General features: G+C 44.1%; 1 protein-coding gene across 3 annotated transcripts in view; it reads right to left on the minus strand.

The window, feature by feature from the left end:
* Positions 1 to 12075, minus strand: part of GLI3 (GLI family zinc finger 3) — a 263244-nt gene that overhangs the window by 177170 nt on the left and 73999 nt on the right. For all 3 annotated transcript variants that reach the window (XM_046669442.1, XM_046669445.1, XM_046669443.1), the window contains exon 3: positions 1125 to 1367. In XM_046669442.1, the coding sequence (XP_046525398.1) occupies positions 1125 to 1367 (243 nt within the window). The remainder of the gene's footprint in view (positions 1 to 1124; positions 1368 to 12075) is intronic.

Consider the following 12075-nt stretch of genomic DNA (forward strand, 5'->3'; position numbering starts at 1 on the left):
TATCTTCCTTCTTCACCAACAATATAATCTGGTCGGGGGGGAAAAGCAGTTGCTGAGAGTTCAGGTTGTTCCAGACTCTTTGATCTGCACCCTGATGAGGGAACATTCCCCCTTTGCTGCCAGCCAACTAATGAAGGGATGAAATTAGCTTTTATCCTGGGCACTTTCTGGAGCAAAAAAACATGCACTAATCAGCTGTCCTCACTAATCAGTCATCTGGCTAATGACCTTTTGCCTTAAAACACTAAAATTTCTGAATGATGTGGAAAAAGGGAAACACAAACCAGTTCCCTCTCTGGGGCTCCATGGATCTCTGGAATTGGAGCCACGGAGGTTAAACGGCCAGTCTGTATCCTGGCAAGGTGATAAATCTGCAATCAAGAGCTGTAGGCTTTGCCACCTCAATACGAACTTCATTACTCCACAACCAAATTATATTTTTTAACTAGAAACAGGCCAGAAATAAAGCCAACCCTTATATATTTTCCTTTATATTCTGCCTTCGGAGGAAACCATCGTATACCTATGTGCAGGATCCTAGTTAATTTGCAAAACTTTATTAGTGTTGGGAAAGGAGCTTCCGATGTTTCCGGTATGCTGGTTAGAGAAGAAAGTAGAACACGCAGAAAATTCTTCTGCATTAAGGAATTTAGCATCAATTCATTAAAAGAGATTTGTTCCCCCTCAACCATTAGGCAAAAATCATTAAAAATGGGACTAGCTGCTGGGAAAGACTTCTGTTAATGCAGCCCACTTAAATGACTCCCCTATCAACCGATTTTCCCGTGGCATCTACTTGGGTGGAGCAAATTGGTTCTAGACCCCAGGAAAGGTCCATGTGGATCAGCCACAGATGGACACCTTCCTGAAGGCAGCCCCACTGAGGGCTGACTTGCTTCGAGATGTAAGAAAATGGCTCTCCCTAAAAAGAAGAATGGACAGGATGGAGGAGGAGTAAGAAGAAAAGTGGAGAAGAAATTAAACATTTGCATAAATTAATACCAAATATTAATAAAGTCAAGTAATTCACCCAAGCACATGCGCGCACGCGCAAACACACACACACACACACACACACACACACACACACACACACACAGTGCCACGGGGCAGGAACCACTTACGGTAGTGGGGCTCCATGTAACCGTTCCTGGGGTCCATAGCAAACACGGCCCCCCGGTAGGGTACGGAGGGCTCAGCCAGGTGAGGCAGGGACCCATGGATCTCCTTCTTGATCAGCGAGGCCCTCTCGTCACTAGACGTTGAAGGCTCCTCACTGATCTTGCCAAGCCCCTGGACATTCTGTGGCTGCATAGTGACTGCGTTTCTTCTCTCTCTGTGATAGGTCTGTCCAGGACTTTCATCCTCTGCAGAAAGAATGAAAATGAAAGACTCTGTCAGCCACTTTAAGGAGCAATTACAAAACAGTAATCAATTAGGTCTCCTCTCTGTCCCTCCTCCCAAAAAGAAGCCTATTTTTCATTCTTGGCAACTTAGAAAGCTACGCCATGAGGGGATATTCTCCAGACAAAACTGCTTATGAATGAGGGTCCAAAATACAAATCGAAGGGTGATGAGGAGCAGGAAACGAGCCTATTAAATTGAGATGTAGGTAGGGGGTCAGCAAGTTATCATCACAAGCTTCCAGCTGTATCTGCCACTGAGGCTTTTCATCAGGGACTTGCCAATATCCCCGCAGGTCCCACGTGGAGCTGGAAGTTTTGCCAACCTAAGGCTGTGGATGTCCAGCTTCCCTTGTCTGTCTGAGGAAGCTGGGTCTCTGGGCGATCCAGGGAGCGAAGGGGCCTCTGTTCCTCAGAGGATGACCTGTTAGAAAGGGATCCCAAAGTTTTCATGTTTTGGGGTTTTTAAGTCATATTCATAACCCAATGAGAGATTTAACAGAGCCAGAAAGGAGAGAGAAAACCCACCAGTTACAAGGGATAAAGGTGCCAATCATGGAAACCTACAGTGCCGCTTCAGCCCAGACAACCAGAGCTGAGAACTCAGAGGAGACTGGCGGGACACTGGAAGACCACGTGGGAGTGAGCAAGGCATCAGTTACGCTGATATATGTACCTGCTCTGGTGAGGTCCAGACAGTTCTTCAGACATGTAAGAAACAGCTTGATGAATTTCCACATGTATCTGATATTCCAGCCCCCTAATACTTCTGTTCCCTTTGATCTGTAGGAACTTCCCATCTTTCTACCATGGTTCTCTGCAAATGTGATTGGATGACCTTTCTATACTAGGAGATCCAAGAACCCATGCATAAAATTAAACCAAACTGGCGATCTGAACCCACGACAAGTGGACCAACTCATCTGTTGGAATCATACCCATACTCTCAACGCAAACGCCCAGACAAGCTCTGCCTCTAATCAGCAGATCGTGTGCTGGCAGGTAAGTGCTGATGGAAACAAAGCTTAGACATTTAATTTGAAAACTGTTTCTCATTCCTGATCCTCAAAAAAAAAAAAAAAAAGCCCGATATTTGAGCATAAACAATAATATTGTTGTACATTTTAGATGGACAGATTTTGAACACATCTTATCCCAATACACAAATTTATCTTCAAAGTGTTCCATAAAGCAGATATGACTGGCTGTGAGCCCCTAATAAACAGAAAAAGTGTTCTTTAGCTGTTTCATAGCTCTTTGCACAAATTCAGAAGGAAGTATAATTATAAACATGGACGAGCGTGAAAATACCAACTAAAGTAAGACTCCTGTTTTGTGTTGACTAATGACTTGAACGACGTAAAGCCAGCAGCAACTTTCGTCCCTCAGCCTATGTCTGGGACTTGAAGAAATAAGCAACATATTTTTTTCAGCCTACCAAATGCCTTGCAAAACAGAACAGACAATGAGGTATGTTTTGGTCTTTACAGTGAATTTGCCGACTACTACAAGGCAACTGTGAAACACTATTTTAGCATTGTTTTGTGCAGATCTTCAACTCCAAACCTTATAATTATGGCATAAATTATGAGTTTAATCTGTCAAGAAACTACTAAAAGAAAAAAATTGGTGTAATCCTACATTTTCACACATTGATCTTCAGAAAAGCAATTCAAACCATGCTTTTGCTAATTTAAAACCAACTATAAAAAAAAATCCTACATTTTTATGTTTCCTTCTGACTAAACTCGCAGGCACCAGTCCACCCTTGTACTTCATTAGCAGTAAAGTTGCAGGCTATACAGAATAAGGGTTTGCAGCTAGGTACAAGCAAAAGAGTGTCAAAAACACTGAAACTCTTAGTTGGTTTTATAAAAATTCCTATAACCTACAAATAGCCAAAGTCATACTTTCCACTAATTTGCGCCTTTATTTCAAATTTCAACCTGAAGTGAACTTGTGGAGTTGAGCTGCAAATTCTGTCGAAGGGACCTTCCTGTGGAAAGTCAGAAAGCCCTTACCAAGAGGGGCTGTGACACCTCATTAGCATTCTCTGGGAAACATGAATAACCAAGCTCTACTAATCTGTTCCAGGTTTGAAACAGGATTCCCTTGGCTTAATCTTCCTAGAAGAAATTAACTTTTCTTCTCTTAAAACTGCATCCCTGTAATAGAGTGAGTTTCTTGGAAGCGATGACTTTATGAATCCAACTTCACGAATAATTGAATAATTGGCATGGTCTGGCCAGAGTCCTCATGCTCCCCCCAACCTCCTGGGAGAAGGCAGCAGTAGGTGGACGGGTGGGTGGAAACGGGGGCGCTTTTTTTAGCAAATGATTTTCTTTTTTTTTTTTAAAGTATTAAACTTTTAAATTTTCTATTTAATTTTTTAATTAAATTATTTTCTTAATGAGCGTCAACCCAACATACGTGAATACGAAAGTTATCACAGGAAATAAACAAAGTTCAAAAATTTAACACAGAAAAAATTAACTCCTTCCCTTCGAAAAGTTAAATGCAGGCAAGAATTTTTTTTAACGTGGAAACTTGCATCAGGAGACCGACTTACAATCGTGGATGCTGCCACATTGTTACCTGCCCTCCCCCTGCAAAAAAATGCCAGCAGATGCGTATTTCAAGGAAGTTTTCCTTGGGTACCGAGTTGCTTTGGATGGGCATTCAGATGAAAACTTGACAGTACACACGCTCCCGAATACAAACAGCCACGGGGCTTGAAAGCACCCTCTACAGTGAAGGGGAAACTATCCAAGCAATATTCCTGCCTGCTCTTATAAATTCAGCAACCACTTCAGCAAGCCAAAAGACGAAAGCTGTTTCATCTTGTTCAGCTGAGCCGAGCTGTTCAATAAAGTTTGAGAGTCAGTGCAGACAGGCTCCGCCAGGCCAAATTATTGACAGAAACATACTGTCCACCATGGCAACAAGCAGAAGTCTGCTGCAGAAATGTAAGCAAACAGCCCACTGGTCCAGGAGCATCTGCCAATGGACTGTAACAGCCAAACACAGGGCGACTGTTCGTGCTTCTCTGCTTAACAGCTGCAAGCTCAGGGGGGAAACCGAAACATGCAATTCACAAAAAAGTTGCAGGGAAAATTACTTTAAATACTGTCATCATAATCCCACTTTGGACCTCCTTCCTTCTGGATAGCCACGCTCAAGTGGAAGTGAATGAATTCCTGCCCCCAAAGGGAGAGCTGCCCAAACATCACAGTTTAGAAAGTGTCCCAGATTTTCCAGCCCGATCCAAAAGCAAACTGACATCGAGTCGGACACTCTTAGCGCCACCAACTCTGAAAACTCCAAAGTCGCCTCATTGCAAACACTGCCTGGACTACAGGAAGGACTGAAAGAAAGTAATTGTGTTGCGTGAAGCAGGACTCGAACACACACTCTCGTGCATCTGCTCACAAACTGCTGTACAATTTCGCACCGCAACCAAACAAACAAGAGCTTTTCCGCCTAGGACTTGAGCTAAAAGTTTCACACGATTCTTCCAGTATAAAAAATAAACCCCTGCAATGCATCACTATCTAGGAACACCTCCTGTCACTCTAACAAAATTAGCTGGTTAGGAGCCCACAGCGTACGTGTTCACCTTTTTTTAATTAACATCGATTTTAAACTGTTCCCTTAAATCCCATTTTAACACCATTACTCCTCTCTTGCCCCGAGACGCAGAAGACACAGAGTGTAAGAGAACGGACAATACTTACAACTCAGTCCCCAGGCTTTGGCTAGCTACTTTCTGCAAACTTCTCTCGGTGGGCTTTCTCTAGCTGAGCAGACCCTCTAGGAACATTCTCGGTGTCTCCCTGCCTCCTCTCCCTCTCCCAGGCAGTGCTGCTCCCATTAGAGGAATTAAAAGTGGTTGGAGCCATGCTAAATTTAACAAGCTCATTAGTATTCTTTCTGAGTGCTTCCCAGTGAACTCTCTATTCAAGCCGCTCTCTCCAGCAGAAGGGTCAGGCGGCTAATCATTAAATCAAACTAATGTCACCCTATCACAATCAGCCCGAGAGAAGGAGGGTTTATTATTTCAGTTTATGCTAAATAAACGGTTTTACAAATGGTCTCCAAGCAAGGTCAACAGCAGCTTCAATTACAAGACAAACTTAACAAGAGTTGCCATAAACCAAGTACTCTGTATTGACTTAAGAACAGGCTCAACTCCACATATTGCCACTAGCAGGGTTGTACAGGAATGCATATTGTAACATAAAGGCAGGGGGAGCGTCTTTCTTTGCCAGAATTTGCGACTGCACAGCGACTCCTCATTCACCTCTCTCCAACCAGCTAGCCGCTCAGCTCAATTCACCCCACACAAAGGCTGGAGCCCAGACCTCAATGGACCGAGTGAAACATGTTCAAAACTAGGCTCTCTATTGTGACTGAATTTCTTAACATCTTTTCAAAAAGCGGAGAATGCCTTGAGGCTAAAGGAAGAAACAGGCTAATGGTGAATTGGGAATTCTGAGCAAATTTCAGAGCCCTTTCCTCCTAGCTTTTGAGGTTGAAAGCAAGCTCTTTCCTTTCAAGTTTCAAAGTCCTTTTTCCTCCCGCAGTGTCACAGAAGGATTTGAAAAGAAGGTAATTGTGCTCGCAGTCTCCCTGATCAGAGCTTACGTCCTATTTCTGGTATTTCGGAATACTTCTTGCAATAATAGTGCATATAGCTCAATCCCTTAACCGGCCCGCACTCTGCAATTGCTCATTAAATGAACAATTGCGGGTATAAAATGCCTTTTATGTTCAAGGTCTGGATATAAGATAAGCATTCTAGGACTCTAAATTTGGTTTACTAAGGAAACTCTCCATCATTAAATTACAAAACTGAAGTCAGAATATCAGGCTTTCCCAGAAAAGTGGCACTCAGATTTCGGTGAGCCAAAATGAAGGTTGGATGGGGGGCGGGGAGGAGGCAACAAAATGTGAGGGGGGAGGGGGGTGAAGACTGGATACTCAGATTTCCAGCCGAACGGGATTCTAATAAGAAAATAATATTTTCATGTTTAAGAGGGTCTGAGTTTGTGAAGCCTCATCATTTCCATACTGAATGATATAATAAAGTCATCTTCAAATGGATTAAAACACAGGTCTGAGGCTCAATCAATATGCAGATGACTCGTGCTGAGCCCTCACCAGCAAACATGGCCCCTTTCCTTAAGAAATCATCCTTTCCCTCCATAGAACGCTTTATCATTTCCACCATGTCACTCAATCCCCACGACAACCCAACGCTGCAGCAGGACAAGGTGCGAGGTCCGGTTTCCAGATCAGACACAGGCAGCCATGTGCCTGGCAAGCCAGTGACGCAAGAACTCCAACGCCTTACTGGAGCCACAGCGCCCTGTTAACAGGACAAGACGTCTGTTGCTGGGCAGGTTTGAGAATGACGCCTGGAGTTTGTATGCGCCCCCCGCCTCCACCACCACTACCACCAATAAAAGGGGGGAAAAAAGTAAGTAGATTTTTACGCACAGACATTTTCAAAACTCCGATACTCCCCCATTAAGTTTTTATCGACATAAACCCACTCCTGGGAAGCTCCCAGGGGACCCAAAGGAAAAACATATAGTGAGACATCCAACCTCCAGGTCTGGGTCCATGGAGCATCCCACTGGCACCGGCGTGAAGACACACACAAGCCCTACACAAGACAGCACCCCTACTCTGTCGCACGCTGAGGCCCAGTCAAGGCTCTTGTGTGTTACTGCAATTTCTAATGTGCTTCCACGAGCCTGGGGCCGCACTTTCCTGTTCTGAGCAAGAAGCAGAGCATCGTTTTCCACTTTCCTCCCAAGAAATTGCCTCGCTGTGTTTCGAAGGAGCATTATTTCATTTTTTCCTATTATGCGTTTGTCGCATCTTGTCCGCTTTTCTTTCTTTGGTTATTTACATTTTGATGTTCTTTGAATAAAAACCATTGGAACCCAAGGCCTCGCGTCCCTGTTTCAGAATTCTCCCCACGACTTTGACCAAGGAGAGATCAGAAATGAAAAAGAAGAGAGGCTAAGTGTATTCATAAGCCATGCAGAATCGCGCTGGGAAGGGGAAATAAAGTTCCTGTAGTTTTCAGAAGCAGAATCTTGCCTCTTTCCACCCAGATAGCAAGTTATGCCTAAATCAGGGGCTGCTCCCTACAACGTCTGGAGCTTGGCTTCCAAAGGGAGCGAGCAAACAATGCCTCCTCTAAGAACATTTCCAATGCCCTTGGGGTCAGACATCGCCCTTGTGCGGCTACACACACATCTCCCGTTGACAATGACTGATGACAGAGGGAGTGGCCCAGATGGATCTGGAGAGAGCCTCCGTCCGCTTTGTCTGCCAGCTCTAAAGCGCACTGCAGGGCCTGCAACAGGAGACAGCTGCAGGAGGATTTGAAGCTTTGGAGAAATTCAAGTGGCAACCCTCCCTCCAAGAGTACAGGGGAGCTCTCTCTTCTTTTCATCACTAGGAGGTCCCCAGGTGAAAGGAGAGAAAGTTGAACATGCCCTCCATCAGAGCTGTAGGAGCCTCTTAATTGTTTTAACATTTCTAGAGTTCTTTTTGCCAACGAACAAAACACAGTCCACACTGACTAACATCCCACAGGCCCTTCAGCAGAAACTATTGGCTCCAAAGAACAGGTGAGTGCTCAACTCAGGGCTGATTTCTCGCCTCACTCCCCAGTTATCAGCATACAGAGCTCCATTCAACTTCAAAAGAGGTTCCTGGGATAGAAGAGAGTAGGTAGAGAAAGCAAGATGAGAATTCAGATAAACAAAAATGGAAAAGCCGAAATGCTGTTACCCGCACTGCAGCGGAGAGCTCTGATGGATGCAGAGCAAGCAGCCTCCTGCCTTTTTTTTTTTTTAAAGATAATACAATGAGGACTCCATGCCAATCTGGGGAATCAGGAGCTGAGAACACTATCAGCTTGTCTGAAGCCTAACCAGGCATGCCCTGTGGCCTAGAAAGTTGCCGCTCACTTTCCTTCTGCCTCTTGAACCCTCACAAGTCAGAGGTCTACAACCCTGCAGGCCCCTGGGAGGATGCTTCTGGGCATTAAGGCCACAGACAGCAAAGAGCCACTGGGATTTGGCGGAACATGACCCAACACGCCAGGACATTTAAGTCCAAGCGCAAAGCACCGTCCTAACCAACTTTCAAAGTTCCAGAAAGAAAGCACTAGCCACAAGCTGCCTGTGTACCAGGGAAGACAAAGCACAGATGCGACAGGCCCCCGAGGGCCCCTGCAGGCTCTCCTGTAAAAGAGAGGAGGAGATCTTCCTCGTTTTCCAGGAGCCTGCGAAGACCCTTCCTTGAATTAAGAATTCTAAAATGTCACGAAGCTTCTATTAGCCCGCTATTAGTTGCTAGTCACAGCTTACACAAGAGTGAGTTAATTAGTGACATCAAAGGCAGTACAATAAATTCTCAGGAGGGCCAAAATTTTTCTTCTACTGCTTAATAGCGCATTTATGCCTATCTGTGAGTAACAGTCTCACGAACATTTAGGTATTAGAGATTTCCTTGAGAACTTGGGTTCAGTCTTTCATAACTAAAGAATGAAGAGTCTCTCTTTCTTACTTTGCTCATACAGACCCGAGCAGTTAAGATTCCATACAGAGATCCACAATCAACAGTTTAATGGAACAATGAAATGCCCGTTCACAAGGCCAGTGTCCAGGCTGCTGCCGTCCACTGCATCCTCCACTGCATCCTCCGTTGCATCCTCCCATAGGACCGATCCTATCTCTCTGGACATCTACCCCAGCCCGTCTGGCAGGAGGACTCAGAGCCTGCTCTTGCTTTAAAGGAACACAGGAATAAATCTGTTTGGAACAGCTTCTTCTGGCAGCATTTTCAAATGGTGGTTCCCCATTGGCGCCCCTCCCCCCCAACATCAAAGTCCCATTTCCTAACCTCTCTACCATTTTTTAAATTGCGGGAGTGAACACAAACTTAACTGGCTTCATCTGGTGTGTTTATGTTGCACGGTTTTTGTTTTCAGAAGACTGTGTAATGAGAAAACCCGAGCATATGGCCGTATTATAGTTTTAATAAAATTTTACAGACCACGCTTACTCCATTGCAGAGATCAGACTCTCCTGGAGAGTCTATTTAAATATCAAGAGAATATCATGATTGCACCGAAATGAGCCGGAGGCTCCGCCCCCACCATGACAGATCAGGGTCGGGAGCAGGGCTCTCCTCTGCTGACTCAGCCTCCAGGCCAGGCCAGGTGCTGCCCGCCCAGCCCCGGTCAGATTCTCCAGCAGAAGCTCCCTCTAGCCACAGCCCACTTTGACCTCAGCTATGAAATGTGCACTTGAGAAACCCAAATGAAAATACCACATTGATTCTTCACAACTGGACCATCTGTGAGGCATGAGTGTGCCTCAGCAGCCTGCTTCTAGATACTTAGCCACAAAAGTCTGCAACTTCATAAAACACTTGCAGGTAATGGCCTAGGTACTGTCAGGAGTGAAGCAGGAAGGGCCACACACCCTAACGCCCCTCGAAGCCCATCTTCATGGTCACCGCCAAGACAGGATACTGTGGTCCCCCGCTGCTCTCCTCTTCTCTGGCCAACTGGACCCGGCAGACACCAACCAACCCACGCTCCGCTGCAGTGAGCCTGGGAACCAGGACACAAGCCAGACCCTTCTTCGGGCCTTGTTCCAGTTTTCCAAGCCCATTTAGGGGAACGTAACGCCAAGGGAATATATTTTTATTTTCAAGAAGTCCCAGTTCAAGCGATAAAAGAAACAAAGACCAAATTCACCTACCTTTCTAAAATACAAGTAATTTTAGTCTCACTCATTCTTCCTACCAATCTCTTTTTTCAAAAGCTTGCCAACTCAAGTCTATTAACCATGGACCAATTAATGACAGCTAACACTGACTTACTATGAGTAGGAAGGGCTTCACCTGTCTCACTTACTCTTTGCTGTAACTTGATCAGAAACACACTTCATGATGCTCATTTGCCAGACGAGAAAACCACGGCACCAAGGAGCGAGGATGCTTACCCTGGTCACACAGCTGGCTCGTGGGCAGAGCCCAGAGCCTGGGCAGTCGGACACTGAAGCCCACACTTCAATATCTGGCTGTTGGACCTCCCTAACTCAGTGACAAGAAATATAAAATAAATTTGAATGTGAATTTTGGTCAACGCCCTAAAGCATAGGTCCGAATTTTGCAAGCACCCAACTCTGCTGCTCTAAGTGGAAAGCCACCAGAGACAGGATGCAAACCAAGGAGCAAGGCTGTGTTCCAATCAAACTTTCTTTACGAACACTGAAATTTTGAATTTCACATGACATTTAAAAATGTAAAGAACCATCCTTAGCTCGTGGGCAGACAGGTAGCAGACTGGATCTGGCCACTCTGGAGGTAGCTACTATGCTAGAGGTATACACACTTTTGATGTAAAGCTTGCACGCAGAAAACAATTAGGAACATTAGAGTAAAACTGTAAAAGCCATAACACTGAGCGTTAGGGAGGACACACAGAAACACTCTCACACTATTAAAATCCCTAATGGGACAGGTGTATCAAATGATTCCACTTCCAGGATGTATCTTTTTTTTTCTTCCTTTTTTAAAGATTGGCACCTGATCTAACAACTGTTGCCAATCTTTTCTTTTTTTCTGGTTTTTCTCCCCAAATCTCCCCCAACCCCGACCCCATTACAGAGTTGTATATTTTAGTTGTGGGTCCCGCTACCAGGATGTATCTTAAGGAAACAAATTAGCAAAGAAGATAATGATTGATAGGCAAGGATGTCCATCACAGTGTTATTTATAATAAGGGAAACAAGTTAAAATAGATGTCCATTATCTTACGATACAATGGAATATTACATCATTAAATACAGTGCACTCGAAGATTTTAATGAACACAGGAAAGAACCTCACTGAGTGCCAGGTCTGTTCTAAGGCCTCACATGCCAGCCCTATGAGGTAAGACTTATTATGTTCCTCATTATATAGATACAAAAACTGAGTCAGACTTGTCCAAGAAAACAGCTAGAGAGTGGCAGAGCATCAATTAGAATCAAGAGCCCACTCACTTCCCTCCTAGGCTACCATGCCTCCAAACTTTTTAAGGATCCAAATTTTTGGAGGCAGGGAAGGTGAGAGGAAGAAAAATATACAATTATTTCCATACAAAATTCCAAAATTCAAAAAAAAAACCTTTCAGAAATGCACCAAAATAGCATGAAAATATTTCTACGGATTATTTTTTATGTTTCTGTACTTCGCAACCATTTTAGAGGGTGGAAAAAGTTGATTTATTTTACTTTTATGTTTAATTCTATCATAAGTATGACCTTTACAATAATTCTCTAGAGAATTTCAAATCGCGTACACATAAATTGAAAAATTACCCCACAAATTTATCTCCTGAAGTCTTGTTTTAAACTATTTATTCTACCCCCTAAAACTATAAGTGCCTGGTAGGCTATTTTTACACATATTAATAATATCTTAATATAAGGCTTTATTGACGTTTCAAGAAATTGCTTATATAAAATTATATGATGATTTTAATTATTTTGTATCTACGCATAAGCACCTTCTAAATAAGTACCAAAAATGCCCTGACCTCCTTCCCCACCAAGCCTGGGAACCCAGCTTTCAGCAGGCCACCCCCCGAAAGGCA

The sequence above is a fragment of the Equus quagga genome, chromosome 8 (genome assembly GCF_021613505.1).
Source record: "Equus quagga isolate Etosha38 chromosome 8, UCLA_HA_Equagga_1.0, whole genome shotgun sequence".
NCBI classification, from domain to species: domain Eukaryota; kingdom Metazoa; phylum Chordata; class Mammalia; order Perissodactyla; family Equidae; genus Equus; species Equus quagga.